Source organism: Leptopilina heterotoma, unplaced genomic scaffold, assembly GCF_015476425.1.
Source record: "Leptopilina heterotoma isolate Lh14 unplaced genomic scaffold, ASM1547642v1 Lhet_106, whole genome shotgun sequence".
In the NCBI taxonomy this organism is placed as follows: Eukaryota; Metazoa; Arthropoda; class Insecta; order Hymenoptera; family Figitidae; genus Leptopilina; species Leptopilina heterotoma.
The window spans coordinates 588,662-614,455 of record NW_025110823.1 but is presented as its reverse complement, the minus strand read 5'-3'; the positions used below and the strand labels follow the sequence as shown (position 1 = coordinate 614,455).

At 28.5% G+C, this 25,794-nt stretch overlaps 1 protein-coding gene across 6 annotated transcripts in view; it reads right to left on the bottom strand.

The window, feature by feature from the left end:
• Positions 1-25,794, bottom strand: part of LOC122502184 — a 149,424-nt gene that overhangs the window by 56,028 nt on the left and 67,602 nt on the right. For all 6 annotated transcript variants that reach the window (XM_043612132.1, XM_043612154.1, XM_043612140.1 and 3 more), the window contains one exon: positions 11,546-11,869. In XM_043612132.1, coding sequence (XP_043468067.1) covers positions 11,546-11,869 — 324 coding nt within the window. The remainder of the gene's footprint in view (positions 1-11,545; positions 11,870-25,794) is intronic.

Genomic DNA, 25,794 nt, shown 5'->3' with positions numbered 1-25,794 from the left:
TTAATAAATTAAAGAAACTTTGAAAAAAAACCATAAAAACCCAAAAAAACACCAAAAAATTGCAAAATTGACTTTTTTCACAAAAAACGTTGTAGTTTCTTAAAAATTTGACTAATTTATAAACTATTTTAGGTTTTTAAAGTTAAATAGATGGGCAATTCCACGGTAAATTTTTCTACGACATTTTAGAATCGGTTAAACATATTTTTTTATCGTTCTTGATAGAAAAATATTAAATACGTATTTTTTTATTGTTCCATATTTGCCAAAATTTTCGAGTTATGAATTTTCGAAATTTTTTATTTTTAAAAGTAGTCCCATTTTCAATAGCTTATAACTTTGAAAGTATTGAGTTTGGAAAAAAGTTGTCAAAGGAAGAAAGTTTTGGTTTTTCTTCAACTTTTAAAAGATTTTAAAAAAAAAATTTTTTTCAATTTTTAATAAAAAAAAATTTTTTTTTTATAAACAAATTAATTTTTTTTAAATTTGGGCGCGATTTTTTTTTATTTTTTTTTTATTTATTTATACCTACTAATATACAGAAAAATTTCCAAAAAGATTCAAGATGGGCCGACTCATAGTTTTCGTTCTATAAATTTTTTAATTAATTTGTTTATAAAAAAAAAAAAAAATTTTTCTTAAAAATTAAAAAAAAAATTTTTTTTTAAATTACATAAAAGTTAAAGAAAAACCAAGATTTTGTTTCTCTGACAAGTTTTTTCTAAACTCAAAACTTTCAAAGTTACAAGCTTTTAGACTTATAATTCACAGTTTTCGTTCTATAAAAAATTTATGGAACGAAAACTACGAGTCGGCCCATCTCGATTCTTTTTGGAAATTTTTCTGTATATTAGTAGGTATAAATAAATAAATAAAAAAAAATAAAAAAAATCGCGCCCAAATTTAAAAAAAATTAATTTGTTTATAAAAAAGAAATTTTTTTTTTATTAAAAATTGAAAAAAAAATTTTTTTTTTAAATCTTTTAAAAGTTGAAGAAAAACCAAAACTTTCTTCCTTTGACAACTTTTTTCCAAACTCAATACTTTCAAAGTTATAAGCTATTGAAAATAGGTCTACTTTTAAAAATCCAAAATTTCGAAAATTCATAACTCGAAAATTTTGGCAAATATGGAAAAATAAAAAAATACGTATTTAATATTTTTCTATCAAGAACGATAAAAAAATATGTTTAACCGATTCTAAAATGTCGTAGAAAAATTTCCCGTGGAATTGCCCAGATACACTTTTAGGGGAAAAAATTAGTTTTTGTATTACTTCCAAAAAGCATAATTATTTGAACATCTGAAGTGAAAGAAATTAAAGACAATTGACGAATAGTGAAAATCATAAAAATTAACTATAAAATGGACTTAAACAATTAATATTTATTTACTAAAAATGGTGTTATAAATTAAAAATTTTACAAACTTAATATATCTGAATATATTAACATTAAAATTAATAACTTATGAAATGATTCTGTAAATTAATATTTATTGAAAGTTTTAATTAACAATTCTTAATACCTCTAATATATGTTAAAATATTATTAACAATATAGAATTTATAATTTAAATTTGACTGTCATATACTACATTTTTCTGTATTAGAATTTAATTTCTGACTGTAGAGAGAGCACAGAAATTTTTAATTAATCTTAACTCAAATTTCATAAGTTGTTACAAATACAGAATGTCTATTTTTCATAAAAATAGAATTTTTGTATAAAAATGTTTCTTTTTTATAAAATACAACTTTTTCATGCACAACCTATCAATTTATACTTTATCAGATGATTTTAACTGATTAAAAACGATTTTTAAAAAAATTTGAATTTACTTATCTTGACAATTTTTCTAACGTTAGGGAGTAACTGGGGTGTCCAGACACCCCAGACGTATTTTAACAGGAGATAGAGCTCTTCCTAGAGCAAAACTTTTGGCGGCACATACAGGTGTCAAAAGATAGAGGTTCAAACTAAATTATCAACGGGTTTTGAGCGTAAAAAATTTATTGGTTAAGCCATAGGAATACTTTGAATTTTGCTTGGGGTGTTCAGACACCCCAGTTACTCATTCTAGGGTTAAAATTCAACAACTTATAAGAATATTATTATAAAACATAAAGATATCAATTGATATCTTTCTGGTTTATAAAAATTTTAATTTCCATAAAATATTTCAAAAAAAGTTAAATTATTTACAAAAATTATAATAAAATTCGTTGCAAGAATTCAATTATTTTCATAAATAATAAAATTCTTTAAAGGTTTTTAATTATTTTTAATACAATTTTAAATAAATTTCTCGAGAAATGAAATTATTTTCAAAAATTTTTTGCAAGAATTAAATTACATTTCACAAATATAATGAAATTCTTCGCTGAAATTCAAAAATTTTCAAAAATCCAATTATTATTACAATAAGTAATAAAATTTTTCACATGAATTCAATTATTTAAAAAAAATGTAATATAATTCATTGCAGAAATTCAATTATTATTATAATTAATAAGATTCTTTACATTATTTCAATTATTTTTAAAAAATTTGAAAAAATTCATTGTAAGAATTCAATTACTTTTATAAATAATTAAATTCTTCACAGGGTGTTAATTATTTTTAATTCAATTTTAAGTAAATTCTTCTAGAAATGTAATTATTTTCAAAAATTTGATTAAAATTCTTTAAAAGAATTCAATTTGAAATTATTTTTAAAAATTCATGCCATAATGCTTTTAATATTCAATTATCTATTTTAACTGATATTCATTTTTAAATAAATTTCTATTGAAAATTTCTACGAGAATTCAATTATTTAAATACAAAAATAAATAATTTATTGAATAATTAAATGTTTCTTAAAATTGAATTCCCATAAAGAATTTTATCAACAAAATTGAATTTTTTTAAGGAATTTTAATAAAATTTTCAGGAGTAATTAATTTTTTCGAGAAATTCAATTAAAATTGTATTAAAAAAATTGATATCTATGATAAGTTTTATTATTCATGAAAATAATTGAATTTTAAAAAAAATGTTATTATTTATAAAAATAACTGAATTATTGCGAAGAAATTTATAAAAAATTTGTAAATAGTTAAACTCCTGTGAAATTTTGATTATTTATGAAAATAATTTAATGTTTGCTTAAAATTTTATGATTATTTTTTTATAAATATTTGAATTCTTTTGAAAAATTTTATTAAAATATTAGATATTGAAAATCATTAAATTTTATTAAAATTTTTGAAAATACTTAAAATTCAGAGAAGAATTTTATTATTTTTAAAGATAATTGAATTTTGATAAAATTTTTTTTTAATTTTTGAATATAATGGAATTTCTGCGAAGAGTTTTATTACTTTTGAAAATAATTGAATTTCTGCAATCGTTTGTAACTTCTGCAAAATTTAATTTTTTCCAGTTCTTTAATAGAAATCCCTGACTTTTCCCTGAATTCCTTGACCAATTTTACGTTCCCTGACTTTTTCCTTAATTCCCTGATTTCCCTGACCTGTGGCAACCCTGTAATAGAAATAATTTATTGTTTAAATTATATTTATTTTACAATCGATTCTTTTAATGAAAACATTTTTAATGAATAAATAAAAGAAAAAATAATTAATTGACATAAATTAAAATAATTTGTTGCATATATTCTGAAAGAAATTTATTTGAACAAACTTTTATCTATTAAGTATTAGATAATAACACAGTGCAACATTTTTGAGGTCATCGAATGTGCACTAATGTTTGACTTCAGATTCTAAAAGTACTTATCGAAACTAGCAAAAACCTATTTCAGTTTTTCTAGATTAGCTCGGATTTGAATTTTATCGACATTTGAATTTTTTTTTTTTTTTGATTTTTCACATCTCTCAGTTTTCTGATACGGGCGGATGGGAACACTGGATATTAAAAGTTTATGAAAAAAATTCGCAATGGTCACGATTTGAAAAGCAATAATCCCTCTTTAATTACAAAGAGAGAAAGAAAAATTTGGTCGAAAATTGTTCCAGTTATGAATTTTTTTTTGACTTTTTCACATTTTTCAATTTTTTAATCAGGCGGGTGGGAACGCAGGCTATTAAAAATTTATAAAAAAATTTCGAATGATCACAATTTGAACAGCATTAATCCGTCTTTAATTTCTGCCCAAGAAAAAAAATTTGGTCAAAAATTGTTCAAGTTATGATTTTTTTTTACTTTTTTTGAATTTTCGGTTTTCTGATAACGGAAGTGGGAATATTGACTATTAAAAATTTATAAAAAGAATTCGTAATGAGCACAATTTAAAGAGCAATAATCCCTATTTAATTTCTGCCCAAGAAAAAATATTTGATTCGAAATATTTGGTTTCGAAAAAAGTAAAAAAAAAATCAAAATGTATACAAATGTACAGAAATAAATAAATAACACGAATAATTTTCTACCAATTTTTTTTCCATTATCAGAAATTAAAGAAGGATTATTGCATTTTAAAATTTGACCGTTGTGAATTTTTTAAATAAATTTTTAATAGCCAGCGTTCCCACCCGCCCGTATCAAAAAACCGAAAAATGTGAAGAAGTAAAAAAAACCATAACTGGAACAATTTTTGACCAAATTTTTTTTCTTTGACAGAAATTAAAGAGGAATTATTGCTCTGAAAAATGTGACCATTGCGATTTTAAAAAAGAAAAATTTAATAACCAGCGTTCTCACCCGCCCGGATGAAAAACAAGAAAAATTTGCAAAAGTACGAAAAAAATTCATAACTCGAACAATTTTCGACCAAATTTTTTTTCAATGGCAGAAATTAAGGAGGAATTACTGCTCTTCAAATGGTGACCATTGCAAATTTTTTTATAAACTTTTAATAGCCAGCGTTTCCACCTGCTCGTATTATAAAAACCAAAAAATTTGAAAAATTACAAAAAAAATTCATAACTCGAATAATTTTGGACCAAATTTTTTTTTCTTTATCAGAATTTAAAGAAGGATTATTGTTTTTCAAATTATGACCATTGCGAATTTTGTGTAATAAACTTTTAATAGACAGCGTTCCCACCCGCTCGTATGAGAAAAACCGAAAAATTTGAAAAATTACAAAAAAAATTCATAGCTCGAACAATTTTTGATCAATTTTTTTTTTCAATGTCAGAAATTAAAGAGGGATTATTGCTTTTCAAATTGTGACCATTGCGAATTTTTTTAATAAACTTTAAATAGCCAGTGTTCCCATCCGCCCGTATATCAGTAAACCGAAAAATGTGAAAGTTCAAAAAAAAAATTCAAATGTCGATAAAATTTAAATCCGAGCTAATCTAGCAAAACTGAAATAGGTTTTTGCTAATTTCGATAAGTACTTTCAGAAACTAAAGTCAAAACTTAGTGCACATTTTATGTGTTGCACTGTGTAATTAAATTCATTGTTCTAAAAAGAATATTTTAACATTAATTGAATAATATTAGTCATTACTGGTCGAACTTGGGACCACTTTTGTTTGTTATTTACATGAATGATATTAAGCAAGTATTTAAAAAAACTTTTTTCTTATTGTATGCTACCCACATAGCACAATAGTATGAGGTAAGGTTATGTTGAGTACTAATCGTAAGGCTCATAAGGTTACACGATATTGCTGTGGTAGACCTGAGGTGAACTAAAAACTTCCGCCATGGAGGTAAGGTTACATGTTAGAGTGTGGTAAGTATATATGATAAGGCTATGGTAACCTTACACGTTAAGGTTGAGATAACCTTACACGTTAAGGTTGAGGTAACCTTACACGTTAAGGTTGAGGTAACGTTACATGTTAAGGTTGAGGTAAGGTTATATGTCAAGGTTGAGGTAAGGTAATTAATAAGTTGTAAGGTTAAGGTAAGGTTGTGATAAGTTTATCAGTTATGGAAAATATTGACAAAATAATTAATAATATAATAAATAAATATTAAATTAGAAAGTTAAGTTTGTTGCTCTTCTCTATTTTGGAAACCTGACATGAAGCAGAAAATTTTGAAAACAAATTTGGGGGGGACTGGGATTCGAACCTGGGATCGACGCGCATAAACCAATCATTCTAACTAACTGAGCTAAGTGGAGAACTGGTAGCAAGAAAATTAATTTTGCCTTTAAGGAGTTAATCATATTCTTGGTTCACCTTAAAGGCAAAATTGATTTTCCTTCTGACAGTTGTGTACTTAGCTCAGTTAGTTAGAATGGTTGGTTTATGCGCGTCGATCCCGGGTTCGAATCCCAGTCCCCCCAAATTTGTTTTCAAAATTTTCTGCTTCATGTCAGGTTTCCAAAATAGAGAAGAGCAACAACACTTAACTTTCTAATTTAATCATTTGTAAGATAATGAAAAGGCCTATTTTACGGTTTGTTTAGATAACATTTATTTTGAAATCCCAACTAGTTTCGAACCATACATGGTTCCTCATCAGGGGATGAATAATTTTCACAAATACATTATCCAAAATTAAGACAAAGCACAAAAGATTTTAAAAAGGATTAAATTATAAAACGATCTGAAAAAGAAAAATTAAAAAATTGTTTGAAATCTAATTGTAATGTATTGTAAGGCATATAATAAAAAATTTTTAAAAAAATTTTTTATAATCCATATTTATTTTTTTTAATATATAATTAATAAATTTTAAAAATTTTGTAGAAGCACATTTTTTAGAAATGTGTTTCTATGATTAAAGTGTTTTGACAGAGAGGTTGGGTTATGTAGTAGGGTCCAGGTATTGTTGGTAAAGAAGAAATCAATGTTATTGGACTTTTTAAATTATGTTTTATAAGAAACATAATTTTCTAATTTAATATTTATTTATTATATTATTAATTATTTTGTCAATATTTTCCATAACTGGTAAACTTATCACAACCTTAGCTTAACCTTACAACTTATTAATTACCTTACCTCAACCTTGACATATAACCTTACCTCAACCTTGACATATAACCTTACCTCAACCTTAACGTGTAACGTTACCTCAACCTTAACGTGTAAGGTTACCTCAACCTTAACATGTAAGGTTACATCAACCTTAACGTGTAAGGTTATCTCAACCTTAACGTGTAAGGTTACCATAGCCTTATCATATATACTTACCACACTCTAACATGTAACCTTACCTCCATGGCGGAAGTTTCTAGTTCACCTCAGGTCTACCACAGCAATATCGTGTAACCTTATGAGCCTTACGATTAGTATTCAACATAACGTTACCTCATACTATTGTGCTATGTGGGTAATGACCTTAAAGTATATAAATTGATTGATTCTATTAATCCTGACTCTGATTCATCTGATTTGCAATCAGATTTGGATCGTTTAGAGGATTGGTGTAATAAAAATCATATGTCTATAAATATGAATAAGAGTTCAGTAATATCTTTTTCTAGGAAGAATACATTCATGTATTGCTACAATATTGGTCAAGAAGAACTTGTAAGAGTGACTAAATTGAGTGATTTGGGAGTACTTTTGTGTAATAATCTCAGTTTTTATGAGCACATATCTGAAATCATTTCTAGGGCTTTAAAATGTTTGGGGTTTGTTATGAGAAATGCATCAATTTTTCATACTGAAAATGTGCTTAAAGTTCTCTATTTCTCTCTTGTGAGACCAATATTGGAGTACGCTTCTATAATTTGGGTACCATTTTTTTCAATTTACAGAGTAAGAATAGAACGTGTTTAGAGTAGATTTTTTCGATTTAGCACGTCAACTTCGTATACCTTTTGACAGATACAGCCATGATTATAGTAACTTACGTGTTCTTTTGAAGATACCTTTGATAACATCCAGATTTCTATTTAATGACATGACCTTTTTATACAAAATTTTGAATGGTAAAATTGATTGCACATTATTATTGTAATTGATTTAATTGTCAGTTCCTATTCGAGGAACCAGAAATTTTACGTTATTTTTTTAATCTTTTCACAGAACTAATTATGGATATCATTCGATATTTAATAGACTTAGTAGAGAGGCTAATGAACTTCCTAATTGCATCGACTTTTTTTATAGTAATTTTACTAGATTCACCGCATTATTACGTAAAAATATACTAAAACCATTGTAGTAGGGTCGGCTTAGTTAATATAAATTAGATAAGTTACTTGTATGTTACAAGATTAAGTAACTTTTAGTTTTATGAATACTTATGTATGAAAGGGCAAGACCCGTTTATAATAAATGAAATGAAATGAAAATGAAATTAAATTATTTATTGTAATGAGAAAATTCAAATAACTTTATGAATCCTTTTTTAAATTAAAATTATTAAAGAAACTCCATTATTTGAAAAAAAATTCAAATAAATTTAATTAGGATTTATAAAGATTTTAATAAAATTCTTCTCAGAAATTCAATTAGTATCATAATTAATTAATAACATTTCACAAAAGAATTAAATTATTATTAAAAATTTTGATAAAACTCTTTATAAGAATTTAAATATTTTAAATATTATTCTAATTAAATTTTGCGTAATAAAAATGAACTTTTTAAAAGATTTTATTCTAATTTTTCGGAAAAATTTAATTATTTTGAAAATTTTGGATTCATTTTTTTGTAAAAATTAAATTATTTTAGGTTAAAAATTATAAAATTAAGTAAGAAATACCGCATAAGGAATATTTTTAATTGACAACAATTTTGTTTAATTGCTTTTCTAATATTGAAAGCATTTTATTATATTAGAATTTTCATTAATTTTAAATATTAAAATATTAAAAAGAATAATTAATTACAAAAGAAACTAGGAAACAAAATGCAAACAGAAAAAACTAACTTCAAATTGCGAATAGATTACCGGAGTTCATCGACTTTTGATTTGAGACAGACCATCGTCGGGTTAGCGCAATATCATACTTATTCGATAAACAAGGCAAGAACATACTTATTCAGAAAAAAGGCAAGAACATGCTTATTCAAAATATAAAGTAAAAACAAACGAATTCGCAAATTAACCTTTTTAGTCAAACTTTAAGTTATCAAGAATATTATAATTTTATTTCAATAATACTTTTCATATTAGAAAAACAAAATATTAAAAAAATTATTCTCAATGGAACTAAATAAAAGTTATTATTCGTAAAACAATTGTACAAAAGTAAAATTTAAAATCTGACTAAAAAGGTTAATTTGCGAATTCGTTTGTTTTTACTTTATATTTTGAATAAGCATGTTCTTGCCTTTTTTCTGAATAAGTATGTTCTTGCTTTGTTTGTCGAATAAGTCTGATATTGCGCTTACCCGACGCCATAATTACATTTTTTATAGAAAATTGTGAAGTCAAATTAAGTAAGAAAAAAAATAAAGTTTAGTTTAATGCTTATCTATTAACTTTCTAATTTAATATTTTCATTTTTAATTATTTATTTATTCTTATTTTTTGAAGATTTAATTAATAAATAATATTAGAAATTAAATTATTTATTGTAATGAGAAAATTCAAATATCTTTGTGAATCCTTTTTTAAATTATTCCGCCATTAGTGACGCCAACCAATGAGATCACTTGAAGCTTAAGAAGGCCCGAAATATTTTTCCCCACACATGGTTGATTACGAATCCGATGTTGGTTTTTCAATATTCAAAATGGCGGATCGAATATGGCGGATGCTTTTTTTAAATCGATTCAATTTGTCTAAAAATCGTTACTCGGGGTTTTTTGGGGTCGCTAATTACAAATATGACGTCAGATTTTTAAGAATACAAATTGGCGTTGATAATATGATAAAAATCAAATTTAAATTGTTTTATACGTTAATGTTTAAATTGATTTTATATACGTTTTTAAATAAAGGTTAAAAAACTTACTGAAGATTTGTATAGTCTTGTTTTGACAATTTTATTCATTTATACTTATTTTGATACTGAATAATTCAAAAAAGTAATAATTTTTTACAACTTGTGATTAATTTGTACACTTTAAAGTATTATATGTTTAAATCCATCAATATATAATAAATTTTTTAACAAATTTAAAAAATATTATTGCTTTAAACAATTTTTTAACATCATCGTATAATTTAAATTTTAAAAAAAAATTCTGCATAGTGTAAGGATTTTTAGCACAGATTGGTAGTCTTATAGTGATTACAATTTCGCGGTAGAAGTATGAGTTTTTTATCTTTGCCGCGAGATGGCTTGAAGCTTTTTCACCTATAAGTGAGAACGATTCGTTTTTTATTATAAAAGCTTATTACATTTGTGAATTAATAATGTAAAAGATTTTGATATACTAAAAATATTAATTATACTTAAAAAACCCAAGAAACCTCTCCGAGGAACAAGTTTTAAGTACAGCTAATCAATTTTTTAGAAAAGCGCCTTACACATTATATCGTTCATTCAAAATGTTGAGAAACTAATTACAGATTCGTAATCAGCGACCCCAAAGACCCCCGAGTAACGATTTATAGCCAAATTGAATCGATTATCAAAAAAAGCATCCGCCATATTGAATTTTGAAAAACCAACATTGGATTCGTAATCAGCGACCCCAAAAACCCTTAAGTATACAATTTCATCAAAATCTATCAAAGCGTTTGTCAGCACATTAACAGTTTGTTGTAAACTTAATTATTTGTTAATATAAATTGTTTATAACATTCGAATATTTACCTGCACAAATTTTTTACAATTTACAGAGTACTCTAGGTGTTTCTAAAAAGTTTTTAGCACGTGCCATTCGATTATAGAGGCTGGAGATAACTTTTTCTTAAAAATAGATGCTTTTGTTAAACTTTGCAATAAAAAAATAAATATAAACAAATTAAAATTTTAAATTCGGCCTCGACAAATCTGTTCCAAATTTAATAATCTTTCATTTAAAACAAAGTTCATTAAAATCGGTTAAAAAATGAAGGCTCTAGACTATTATGAACAGTAAATTGCAGTTTGGTCCCACTGTGCGCCTGGTGGCGAGAACGACTTCTCCCCCTATTATATGATTTTTGAACACTATATAACTGAGAGTTTATAACTCAGAAGAAGTGTTCCAAATTATCAAATTTTTTTTCTTACTGATGATTTGAAATGCTAATACAATTTATTATTTAATTTTTAATTAAATAATTTCTAATCCTTTGAAAATTCTCATAATGGATTCCTAATGTAATCACATATCAAATCTTTTGTGAAATCCTATGTAAAATATTATATATGTAACATGAAAACCCATATGAAATCCCATATAAAATCCCATGTGAAATCCTTTATGGAATCCTTTATGGAATCCTATATGTATTCTCACATAGAAATCCATGTGGATTTTTATGTAGATACACAAACTCAAATTCCCACATGAATTCCTGCTCCAAATCGTGTCCCAAATATACATGTGCTTTTACATGGAATCCCATGTGAATTCTTACGTGGGCTCTGGGATTTTATACAGGTTTTTGTGTAATAACCCACGTCTCAACATACGTACCTCTCCCCTAATCTTATACTTACTTATGTGAATAGATAGTTAATTTATATATGAAAACATACTTATTTTATTATAATAATATAATATGATAATTATAAATACCTGAGCAGCTATAGTAAATGTTACATTTTCGTGTAGGTCTATTAACTCTGTTGTAATTAAAATTGCCTTGAAAATCGGTTTGTTTCTGTTATCACTACTTTGACCAGACCAAAGTATAGAAAATCCATTACTTTTACCGTTATCAGATTTCAAGCTGAAAGATAAATTTTTATTTGATATGTCAATATCCCTTGCTATGATGGCTATGCCGTGAGACTCAAAAGAATAATTTTTCAGAAGTGGCATTCCCATTGTAAATTCGTAAGGAGCATTTATAAATTCTGGATCATGATTATTAGAGTCTGTTATTGGTAGACTAATTACCTGAAATGAAAAAATAATTTGTCTTAGAAGTGATGTTAGCATAAGAAAAGAATAAATTTTATAAATAATTATTTCAAATTTTCTGTCAGAAGTGTAAAATCGAAAGTAGAATTTCATGTAGTTAGTATGAATTGGCTACCTCTATTTTTACAAAAATCATTCGGAAACTTTGCAGAAATTTATTTTTTTACGGAAATCTTCCAGAAACTTTCCGGAAATTTATTTTTTTTACGGAAATCATCCGGAAATCTTCCGGAAATTTATTTTTTTTACGGAAATCATCCGGAAATTGATTTTTTTATGGAAATCATCTGGAAATCTTCCGGAAATTGATTTTTTTTACGGAAATCATCTGTAAAATATCCTGAAATTGGTTTTTAACGGAAATCACATCGGAAACTTTCCGGAAATGTTTTGGAAATTAATTTTTTTACGGAAATTTTCTAGAAATTAATTTTTTTACGGAAAACACATTAGAAATCTTCCAGAAATTGATTTTTTTACGGAAATCATCCGAAAATTTTCCGGAAATTAATTTTTTTTACGGAAATTACTTCAGAAACTTTCCCTATTTTTCCCCATTTTGATTACTGCTGTGCTATATATAATGTTTTAACTGAAGAATTAAATAATAAACTTGAGAAACTACTTAATTCTTGCGTGAGATTTATATTTAATTTAAAAATTGAGGAACACATAACACCATATAGGTTAAGGCTTGGTTGCCTCAGCGTGTGAGTGACAGGCGTCTTTGGTTTGTTGGTTGTCTTACGCATATTATCTTATGGGGGAAGTCTACTGTGACAAGGGAATAAACAGGCCGATTTTTGCGGATTTTTTTTCTAACAAAATATGACTGGTACAGTAAATTAAATTATACCGTCATCTCTATTATATATTCAAGTATTTGTAAAAAAATTTAAGTCGAAATATTTAAAATTGCCATCTCACGTCTAGTCTGGGTGATCTAAAACAAGAAAACAAAATATGGTTGTCTTCTACTTAGTATTGACTCTCGTCTGTCGAAGGATTTTGTCGATATCTTTTTTTATTTAATTGTTATTTTCTCAATCACTCTAGAGGGTCTTAGAATGTTATATTTTACAATTGTACTTTTATTTTATTGCATTATTGTGTTAACTTTACAAATTTTACAATTGTTATTTTTATTTTGTTTGAGATTAATTTTATGTATTCTTTTTGTTACATGATTTATAAATTGTATGTTATCTTTTACTGTATTTTTAATGCTTGCCAACGTGGATTTCCTAGGACAAAATAAAGAAATTTTAATTCTAATTGATTGATTCCCATGTGGAAGGACTACGGAAAGTTTTCCGTTAATTTTTCCGAAAATTTTCTATTTCAAAGGAACCTTTCATCGATTTTTGTTGTAGACCTGTGTTATTGAAAAAATTGTTTAAACATTCGAAAAAGGCGTTTTGAACGGTTTGGAAATTACGTCTCATTTTCAGAGGATAAAATATATATCGGGTTCATATTTAGAGGAGTGATGGAGGAAGGCTCACTGAGGCGTGCTCATTTCTGTTTTAACAATTATTTTTCAAGAAAATTATTTTATTAACGATTGAAAGTGGAGTAATATGAGGTTAAGAGATTTTTCTAGTTTAGCCGCGGCCACTAGCTCGAATTGACGTCACCTTCTTGTCAGTGACTTTCGCCAAAAATGCAACTTTTTAACCTTGCTTTTCAATACTTATTTCAAAAATTACTTGCTTTGACAGACTCTTCCCATACTTCAGAAAATTAATAAAATTCAATAGAAAAGAAAAATATTTTGCTGCTTCCCATAACGTTGTCAGACTCATCCAATATTTCAGAAAATTAATAAAATTCATTAGAAAAGAGAAATATTTATTCGAAATTCATTCTAGCTGCTTTCCATACTTTGCCTGACTCTTTCCATATTTCTCAAATTTTATAAAATTTAATAGAAAACAGAAATATTTTGAAAAATTAATCTTAGATGCTTCCCATAGAGAAGACTAGGTGCAGTTATTGTAACTTTGTGCAGTTGTTACCAATGGAATATCTCCAAAACAGTGATTATTTTTTATAAAAGATTTTATTCAATAACCTCATCGATTGCGTTTGAGAGAAGCAATTCCAAAAAAATAAACTTCCGGAAATTTTCCGAAGTGATTTCCGTAAAAAATTAATTTTTGGAAGATTTCCAGATGATTTCCGTAAAAAAATCAATTTCCGGAAAGTTTCCGAAGTGATTTCCGTAAAAAAAATCAATTTCCGGAACATTTTTGCATTATATTTCCGGAAGAATTAGAATTAGAATTTCTTTATTTTGTCCTAGGAAATCCACGAGGACAAGCATTAAAAATACAGTAAAAGAAACGTACACGGAAAGAAAAGGTCTGGAAGAGATATCCATAAAAATATTGTTGAGCAGAATATTGTTGTGTTATCCAATTCAATGGAAGAGACAACTTTCAGAATGGAAGCACATTCCATATTCAGTGGATGAGGGAGCCATATTATATTGTTGAATCAAATATGGATGTGACATCCATAGGCATTGTTGGGCTTACAATTCATGCTATGGATTTTCACATATGGCTGCCTCATCCATATAAACTTTGGTTGGGAGATCCATAGTTAGTTCAAAATTTCGATACATGTTGCGCTCAATTCATTATCATGGCATCCATTTAAAAATGGTCGTCTCAATTTGTCCGTCGCGTCGGTTTCCTGTCACGTCTATATAATCACGTTGTGAGTTTATTGTGTATAAATAGTGTTATAATTGTTTATTATTTGTTATTGTCTATTAGTGTTTATGTAAATTCATTTTCATGAAATATGTGTATAGTATATAAGGAATATTATATGCTCAAATATTGTAGTTGCGTGTATAGTGTAGTGGATAGCGTTAGTGTTTAGTATGCGTTAGGTCTAGGGTTCGTGTCTCCCCCATCGATTAATAATTTATTTCGTAAATATGCGGTTATTCAATAAGTGGTGTGTATTAATTAACAAAAATGTGTATAAAATATCTCGAGTGACATAGAATTTAATTAATTGAGTGATTCTAATTTTTTTGTTTCCCATTTCCATTACTATGGATCACCCAACAATAGATCTTTTGCTGCTCCAACAATATACAGCCAGCCATAGAATATGGATGCAGCAACCTTAACTATGGATATCCCGTATTTTTCAATATAATATGGCTGTGATATCCATGTATCTGGATGTGTCAACTATTCCTTTTTCTCCGTGTACAATTCATAAATCATGTAACAAAAAGAATACTTTAAATTAATCTTAAACAAAATAAAAATAACAATTGTAAAATTTGTAAAGTTAACACAATAATGCAACAAAATAAAAGTACAATTGTAAGATACAACATTCTAAGACACTCTAGAGTGATTGAGAAAATAAATGTTTATACAATACTATTTTGAATGTTTTTAGACAACTGATACTCGTTATAGAGGAAGGAAGAGAGATCCACTGATTAATTGCAGTTACAATAAAATTTCTTTTATACCGTTCAGTTCTACAGAGTGGAATTCTAAGCATATTAGCACATCTCAATTCTCTAGTAGTAATTTCATCTCTAAAAGTAAATTTTTCATACAAATAGGCACGGTGGTCTTGAAGGAGAAAGAAATGCAATGAAAATGGTACCAAAATCGGGTTGTGGGGGGTGTTTCTAGGTCACTTGTAGATTCAGAATCTGTAAAATTCGAAATCCTAGCTGATCCCTTTTTTTAGATATTGATATTTTTGTATTTTTATCCGTAAATCAACGGTTTGTATTGTATTCATTTAATTTTGATCAAATAATTGAAAGCTCAGAGAATCTATTATATTAGCCTTATTTTACTCTTGTTTAATTTTGAACTTTTTGTTACCCTATAAATGTGTTTCTTGTCTTCCTACTGCATTTCGGCCAAGCCGCCTCGTTAAAACCATCATTATTTATACTAATAGTAAACTTTATTGACTTGTACTTCAATACAAGTTTCGCAACATGAGTTTTCGAGATAAATGTTCTCATGATGAGAATAGAAAAAAAGTGTGTGCCCCATGTGGTAAAAAAATCGTGTTTGGTAAAATTGATCCCAAAAAATGTTTTATCAATGAAAGGATTGAAAATCTTATTAAAAAATTTATCGACAATAATTTTGAATTAGCGGATGAGAAAATTCCTTCAAGTATTTGTAGGACTTGCTATAACACGCTGCTGATGCTGAAAAAGGTATTTTTAAACGACCCTTACAAAAAATACCAAATTATACAGACATAATACTACCAAAAGAGACTCGTTCGTTTGAAGGTTCATGCAATTGTTACATTTGCGTGATTGCTAGATCTAAAGGTCACATTAGTACTATTAAAGGCAAAGGTAAGAAAAGAGATTTAAACAATGTTATTGATGTTTCAACAAGGATTCAAGAAGTTTTGACAACCGAAAAAGTTTCAACTTCAGTTTCGGCAAATAAACCGTCCACAGATGTTATTCGTCTATGTGATAAATGTTTTCAAGAAATTTCAAAGGGTAAGAAACATTTATGTAATGATTCTGTAAAGAATGTGATTAAACTTATTGAACAACTTCCTGAAAAGAAACAAGAGCAAATTGCCACTAGTATTATAAAGAAAAAAGCTGAAAATGAAGTGTGTACTAATGGTCAGCTTAAGGACATTGATTTAAGTTTGTCTAACATTAGGGGCAGAAATTCAAGAATTATAGTTAATCCTCTTGAAAAAGAAAAACCTTCATTTAGTGAAGAAAGGTTAGATGATTTTCGAGTTAATTTAGGATCTTCAATGAATGAAATGAAAAAATTAACTAATTTTATACGAAGCAATGTGGGAAAAACGTCTATTCCAGCGAATTATCAGAAACATATGTCAGAAAAATAAAACTTCTAAGTGATGTATATAACAAGGGTATCTATAAATTTGAATGTGAGAAAAGCTCATTGAAACAACAACGACCTGTTATTTATTCAAATGCAGAAGAACTTCTTGAGGCAGTCATTAAAAATCGAAAATTAGAAGGTAATTGTTTGGTAAAAGTAATGGCAGATGGAGGACAGGGTTTTTTTAAAATCAGTTTAACTATACTTCCTGAAAACTACTCACCTAAATCAGAATCATCAAGCAATGACACATCTCAAATTAATAACAGTGAAAACGAAGAGTCAAATTCTGAAGTATTAAATAAAGTGGCGTCTTCTAAGAGAAAACTTTATTCTGAGGGTGGTAGTGTCAGTAAAAAGAATAAGCTTACTAGTGTACATAAATTGATATTGCTGTGCGTTGTATCTCAGATTAAGGAGTCTTATAATAATGTTAAACTATTATTTGATTTAACAAAACTTAAAGACATTTCCTTCAAATTTGTTGCAGATTTCAAACTCTTGCTCATTATGAATGGACAGCAAACAGCTACGTCAAGTTTTCCCTGTCCATTCTGTTTTATATCATTAAATGATCTAAAAATGTATGCAAATTCAAGTAATGATTTAAATGACAAAGCTCAACAAAGCTCTATTGAAAGTTCAGAAGTAAAAGATGTTACAAGATTGAAAACGTACGGAGATTTAAAAGCCGACTATAACAAATTTTGTCTTTCAGGGAAAAATAAAAAGTATAGTAAGCAATGCAATAGTGAAACTATACACGGTGATCTTGACAGAGAAAGAAATACAATGAAAATGGTACCAAAATCGGGTTGCGGGGGGTGTTTCTAAGTCGCTTGTAGATTAAGAATCCGTAAAATTTAAAATCCTAGCTGATCCCTTTTTTGAGATATCAATATTTTTGTATTTTTAACTGTAAATTATCGATTTTTACTAAAATTTCATGACTTTAATGAAGTAATTTTAATCTTAAGATTAATTCGACTTATTACGAAATTAACGTATATAAAAATAACTTTTGGATCTCATCGAATCAAAAAGAAGTGTTTTTTCAAATCCTTTAAACTTCAAAAACTGAAAATAACGGAAATATTCAAATATTTCCCATTTTAGCGCGACCCAGAGCCAACGACGAGGACGTAGTGGTATTATGGCTCCACTTTTTTGTTTTTTTTGTTTTTATTACTTTTTTTTACTTTTATTTTTTATTATTTTTTTGTTGTTTTTTAATTTTTCTTAAATGATATCAAGTTTATTCGCGTATGAAAAAAATGAATTAGATGTTTAGTGAAGAAAATTCGACCACTGCTTTCAGTAGTTTTCCAGGATATGATTCGTTGTGAAAATTGTTAACTTTGTAGCGTTCCCAAACTTTCAAAAATTCACTGTGGGCTGTTTCTCCACTTTTTTCCGACCAATAGCCCAAGCCATTGTTATCTTGAATGAATTTCAAACTTTCTTCTACGTGTGCAAGAATAACGTGAATCTTTAGTGTTTGAGAAAGATTATCGATGCTTTTCAGTGCTTTGTGCAATTCTATTATATGCTTATTTGATGACGATCCAACTTTTTCGGAAGTGAAACAGCAATCTACTATTTTATTCATTGCTTTAAAAGCTGCTATGTACGGAACAATTTTGAAGTACCCTACATCTTTATATAGCTTCGAATCATCCAACTTATCGGCTTCTTTTAATAACTTTCGGCACGCGTTACCTTCGAATGCTTCACCATGATAGTTTTTTGCAACTAGATTTAATTTCTCTGGCCATAATAAGGCTTTTTCGCGACCTAGTAGAGGTACTAATCCTCTCCAAAATAGATGGTTGACAAAACCTTGTAATACATGAAGCTCGGGGATGATACATTTCTGCAATACATTTATATCGTCATCTACGTTGAAAAGAGGAGGATTGACCGTACTATTGCATTGCTTACTATACTTTTTATTTTTCCCTGAAAGACAAAATTTGTTATAGTCGGCTTTTAAATCTCCGTACGTTTTCAATCTTGTAACATCTTTTACTTCTGAACTTTCAATAGAGCTTTGTTGAGCTTTGTCATTTAAATCATTACTTGAATTTGCATACATTTTTAGATCATTTAATGATATAAAACAGAATGGACAGGGAAAACTTGACGTAGCTGTTTGCTGTCCATTCATAATGAGCAAGAGTTTGAAATCTGCAACAAATTTGAAGGAAATGTCTTTAAGTTTTGTTAAATCAAATAATAGTTTAACATTATTATAAGACTCCTTAATCTGAGATACAACGCACAGCAATATCAATTTATGTACACTAGTAAGCTTATTCTTTTTACTGACACTACCACCCTCAGAATAAAGTTTTCTCTTAGAAGACGCCACTTTATTTAATACTTCAGAATTTGACTCTTCGTTTTCACTGTTATTAATTTGAGATGTGTCATTGCTTGATGATTCTGATTTAGGTGAGTAGTTTTCAGGAAGTATAGTTAAACTGATTTTAAAAAAACCCTGTCCTCCATCTGCCATTACTTTTACCAAACAATTACCTTCTAATTTTCGATTTTTAATGACTGCCTCAAGAAGTTCTTCTGCATTTGAATAAATAACAGGTCGTTGTTGTTTCAATGAGCTTTTCTCACATTCAAATTTATAGATACCCTTGTTATATACATCACTTAGAAGTTTTTATTTTTCTGACATATGTTTCTGATAATTCGCTGGAATAGACGTTTTTCCCACATTGCTTCGTATAAAATTAGTTAATTTTTTCATTTCATTCATTGAAGATCCTAAATTAACTCGAAAATCATCTAACCTTTCTTCACTAAATGAAGGTTTTTCTTTTTCAAGAGGATTAACTATAATTCTTGAATTTCTGCCCCTAATGTTAGACAAACTTAAATCAATGTCCTTAAGCTGACCATTAGTACACACTTCATTTTCAGCTTTTTTCTTTATAATACTAGTGGCAATTTGCTCTTGTTTCTTTTCAGGAAGTTGTTCAATAAGTTTAATCACATTCTTTACAGAATCATTACATAAATGTTTCTTACCCTTTGAAATTTCTTGAAAACATTTATCACATAGACGAATAACATCTGTGGACGGTTTATTTGCCGAAACTGAAGTTGAAACTTTTTCGGTTGTCAAAACTTCTTGAATCCTTGTTGAAACATCAATAACATTGTTTAAATCTCTTTTCTTACCTTTGCCTTTAATAGTACTAATGTGACCTTTAGATCTAGCAATCACGCAAATGTAACAATTGCATGAACCTTCAAACGAACGAGTCTCTTTTGGTAGTATTATGTCTGTATAATTTGGTATTTTTTGTAAGGGTCGTTTAAAAATACCTTTTTCAGCATCAGCAGCGTGTTATAGCAAGTCCTACAAATACTTGAAGGAATTTTCTCATCCGCTAATTCAAAATTATTGTCGATAAATTTTTTAATAAGATTTTCAATCCTTTCATTGATAAAACATTTTTTGGGATCAATTTTACCAAACACGATTTTTTTACCACATGGGGCACACACTTTTTTTCTATTCTCATCATGAGAACATTTATCTCGAAAACTCATGTTGCGAAACTTGTATTGAAGTACAAGTCAATAAAGTTTACTATTAGTATAAATAATGATGGTTTTAACGAGGCGGCTTGGCCGAAATGCAGTAGGAAGACAAGAAACACATTTATAGGGTAACAAAAAGTTCAAAATTAAACAAGAGTAAAATAAGGCTAATATAATAGATTCTCTGAGCTTTCAATTATTTGATCAAAATTAAATGAATACAATACAAACCGTTGATTTACGGATAAAAATACAAAAATATCGATATCTAAAAAAAGGGATCAGCTAGGATTTCGAATTTTACAGATTCTGAATCTACAAGTGACCTAGAAACACCCCCCACAACCCGATTTTGGTACCATTTTCATTGCATTTCTTTCTCCTTCAAGACCACCGTGTAGGAAGGTTTTTTAGTTTTTAAGATAACATCCGGAAATTTTTTTTTTAAGGAAACCTTTCGGAAATTGATTTTTTTTACGGAAACCTTCTGGAAATTGAATTTTCTTATGAAAATTATCCGGAAATTTTTTTTTTACGGAAATCATCTGGAAATCTTCCAGGAATTGATTTTTTTTCGGAAATGATCCGGAATTTATCCGGAAATTGATTTTTTTTAACGGAAATCATTTGGAAATCTTCCTGGAATTGATTTTTTTACAGTATTCTTCCGGAAATCTTCCGGGAATTAATTTTTTTACGGAAACCTTCCGGAAATTAAATTTTCTTATGAAAATTATGCGGAAATCTTCCGGAAATTAATTTTTTTTTACGGAAATCATCTAGAAATCTTCCGGAAATTAATTTTTTTTACCCAAATCACTTTGAAAACTTTCCGGAAATTGATTTTTTTACGAAAATCACTTCGGAATTGGACCCTGCACAAAATACACGTAAAAAATCTTCGAGTCAAATTGTTTAAAACTTCGTGGGAATGAAGTTTTAAGAATGCTAAACAAAATACTGAAGTCTAAAGTGCCCCACTTAAGTTCAGAAATAGGACTAGGAGAGGTTAAGATGAATTTGTAAATTGTCATAAGTTTAATAAATAAACAAAATCTTTTGGGAAATTCATTGTGACTATTTTTGTATGATTAAAAAAATGTTTTAATTAATTAATTAACTAATTAATTATATCATAAAATCAAATAATTTTTTGAGAAAGTTCTCTGACAATTAAATTTATTATTCAAAAGAAAAAAATCCAACCTAAAATAATACTGAAGTCCTTTTGTTTACAATTCAATTTTACGTAATTGAAATAATTTAAATTTAATTTATTATGTTCAGAAACATTAAATGTAAGTAAAATTTAATAAATTTATTGGAGTTGTTCCATATTATCTATTGTTTATGGTTGGTCAACCTGCCTAACTAAATTTCGAAACGTTGATATTACATCATTTTTAAAATTGATTGTAAAACTAGTCCTTATAAAGACCACAACCGATCTTAAAAATTAGTCCTCAATTTAATACTAAAACTAGTTCTCAAAGAAATCCTCAATATGAGCCTAAAACTGGTCTTTAAATAGTTCCTTAATTAGACCAAAACGCAAGTCCTAAAAAGAGTCCTCAATCTAATCATAAAACTAGACCTACAACAAGTTTTAGGATTATTTCTAGGACATAATGCATGATTTGTTTTAGGATCAGATTAAGGACTTGTTTAAGGACTAGTTTTAGGATCAGATTTAGGACTTGTTTGATGACTATTTTTAGAATCATATCTAAGACTTGATTCAGGACTAGTTTTAGGATCAGATTAAGGACTTGTTTGAGGACAAGTTTTAGGATTATATCACGACTTAATTTAGAACTAGTTTAAGGATAAGATTAAGGACTTGTTTGAGGACAAGTTTTAGGATTATATCACGACTTAATTTAGAACTAGTTTTAGGATAAGATTGAGGACAAGTTTTAGGATCAGATTGAGGACTTGTTTGAAGACAAGTTTTAGGCTCAAATTTAGGACTTGTTTGATGACTACTTTTAGGATCATATCTAGGACTTAAATAAGGACTTGTTTTAGTATCAGATTGAGGACTTGTTTGAGGACAAGTTTTAGGATCATATCTAAGACTTGATTCAGGACTAGTTTTAGGATCAGATTAAGGACTTGTTTGAGGACAAGTTTTAGGATTATATCACGACTTAATTTAGAACTAGTTTAAGGATAAGATTAAGGACTTGTTTGAGGACAAGTTTTAGGATTATATCACGACTTAATTTAGAACTAGTTTTAGGATAAGATTGAGGACAAGTTTTAGGATCAGATTGAGGACTTGTTTGAAGACAAGTTTTAGGCTCAAATTTAGGACTTGTTTGATGACTACTTTTAGGATCATATCTAGGACTTAAATAAGGACTTGTTTTAGTATCAGATTGAGGACTTGTTTGAGGACAAGTTTTAGGATCAGATTTAGGACTTGTTTGAGGACAAGTTTTAATCATAAAACTAGTTCTTAATCTGATCCTAAAACTAGGCTCAAATAAGTCCTTAATCTAATCCAAAAAATAGTCTTCAAACAAGACCGTAATCGGATCCAAAAAACTAGTCCTCAAAAAAATCCTTAATATGAGCCTGAAACTAGTCTTCAAATAATTCCTTAATTTGACTAAAACGCAAGTCTTCAAAAAAGTCCTCAATCTAATCATAAAACAAGTCCTTAATTAAGTATTAGATATGATCCTAAAACTAGTCCTTAAACAAGTGCTAAATCTGATCCTAAATCAAGTCATGCATTATGTCCTAGATATTATCCTAAAACTGGTCCTGATGTAAGTTCTAGTTATTATCCTAACACAAGTCCTGATTCAAGTCCTAAATCTGATCCTAAAACTAGTCCTAAAACTACTCCTTAATCTGATCATAAAGTAAGTTTTCGACATGATCCTAAAACTGAACCTCAATGAAGTCCTCGATGTGATTCAAAAACTAGTCCTCAAACAAATCCTAAATTTGATACAAAAACCACTTCTAAAACATGTCCTCAATCTGATCCTAAAACAATTTCTGAAATAAGTCTCAATCTGATCCTAAATCCAGCCCTGACATAAGGCTTCGATATGATTCTAAAACTTAGTCTAAAACAAATCCTTATTCTGATCCAAAAATTAATCCTAGCCGCGTGAAGCTAGCAGACCAGCAGCGGTCCGCAGCCCCACGTGGCAGCTGAATAAATGTGGCTGCAGACCGGTGTCGGTCTGCTAGCTTCACGCGACTAATTAATCCTCAAACAAGTCCTAAATCTGATACTAAACCTAGTCCTTAAACAAATCCTCACTCTGATCCAAAAACTAGTCCTAAAACAAGTCCTCAATCTGATCCTAAGACAATCCCTGATTTAAGTCCTAGATATGATCCTTAAACTGGTCCCCAAACAACTCTCCAATCTGATCCTAAAAGAAGTCCTGAAATAAGTTCTAGATATGATCCTACAACTTGTCCTAAAATAAGTCCTGGACTTAAAAATTCATGAATGTGAAAGTCTTTTGAATTTTTCTAGGTTAAATTCATTTCATTGACAAGGAAGATCATTAACTTTGTAGAGGTTCATATCTATCTTAAACGGCTGGGAAGCTTAAGGCGCAGTGTTTTAAGCTCAAGGTATCCTAGTTCAATCCCAGCTTCGTAGGAATTTTTTCATTATTTCTCCACATTTTAGAAAAAGTAAAATTCAACTTTAAATAAACTTAATACAATATTACTGAGTTTCAACTAAGAAAACGTTATAAAAGAAATGTCTATTTAAGATCTGACGGAAAGTAAAAAAGGCGTCTTTTAGACGTCCCTTTTATGTCTTTTAGAAGTCCAAAAGACGTCTTTGAGACTTACTTTAGTCGTGCTTTCTTATGTCTTATAGACGTTTTTTAGACGTCTTTTGGACTAGACATAGAACGTCTTTTAGTTGCCTTTTTGATAACTCAGACACATTACCATCATTGTCCACGAATAGTCCGCGGACAAAAAGGGACGTCTTTAAGACGTCCATGTGCCCTCTAAGAACTTGTCTTAAAAAAAGTCTTAGATATGATCCTAAAATTAGTCCTAGAACAAGTCCTAAAACTTGTCCTCAAACAAATCCTTAATCTGATCCTAAAACTAGTCCTGAATTAAGTCCTGATATGATCCTAAAACTAGTCCTCAAACAAGTCCTAAATCTGATCCTAAAACTTGTCCTCAAACAAGTTCTAAATCTGATCCTAAAACTTGTCCTCAAACAAGTCCTCAATCTGATACTAAAACAAGTCCTTATTTAAGTCCTAGATATGATCCTAAAAGTAGTCATCAAACAAGTCCTAAATCTGATCTTAAAACTTGTCCTCAAACAAGTCCTAAATCTGATCCTAAAACTAGTCCTCAAACAAGTCCTAAATCTGATCATAAAACTTGTTCTCAAACGAGTTCTGAATCTGATCCTAAAACTAGTTCTGTATTAAGTCCTGATATGATCCTAAAACTAGTCTTCAACCAAGTCCTAAATCTGATCTGAAAACTAGTCCTCAACCAAGTCCTAAATCTCATTCTAAAACTTGTCCTCAAACAAGTCCTAAATCTGATCCTAAAACTTGTCCTCAAACAAGTCCTCAATCTGATCCTAAAACTAGTCCTGAATTAAGTCCTAGATATGATCCTAAAACTTGTCCTTAAACAAGTCCTAAATCTGATCCTAAAGCAAGTCCTGAATTATGTCCTGGATATGATCCTAAAACTAGGTTTTGGATCAGATTGAGGACTTGATTTAAGAGTAGTTTTAGGATGATATTTAGAACTTATTCCAGGACTAGTGTTAGGATCAGATTAAGAACTTGTTGTAGGTTTAGTTTTATGATTAGATTGAGGACTCTTTTGAGGACCTGCGTTTTGGTCTAATTGAGGAATTATTTGAAGACTAGTTTCAGGCTCATATTGAGGATTTCTTTGAGGACTAGTTTTAGTATTAAATTGAGGACTAATTTTTAAGATCGGTTGTGGTCTTTTTAAGGACTAGTTTTATAATTATAATGAGAACCTGTGTGAGATATACCTATCCACATAAAATTGACCAATTCTGAGTATAGCCTGGGAATATTTTCATAGATAGATTGAGTACCATGACGAAACTGTTAGTATGCATCTTTTAGTTTTTAAGAGTACATTTTGTAGGAAAGGGCAAGTCTAGTTTGCTTTGAAATTAATTATTTTTATAGTGTGCCCAGTAAGAAGTAAGGAATTAATAAGAATTCGAAATTTTTAATTTTTACATTCTCATCACATGAGAAAGTATTAGTTTTGGTCGAAAATTTACTTTTGCTAATTTTATGAAATCTTTACGTTTTGGGGCCCCCTGAACCCGAAAAACATGGTCCGGCGAGTCCGTCTGTCTGTATGTCCGTCTGTCTGTATGTATGTCCGTCTGTAGGCCAAAATCTTGTAGGCACAATAACTTTTGAAAATCTTATCTGATCGTTT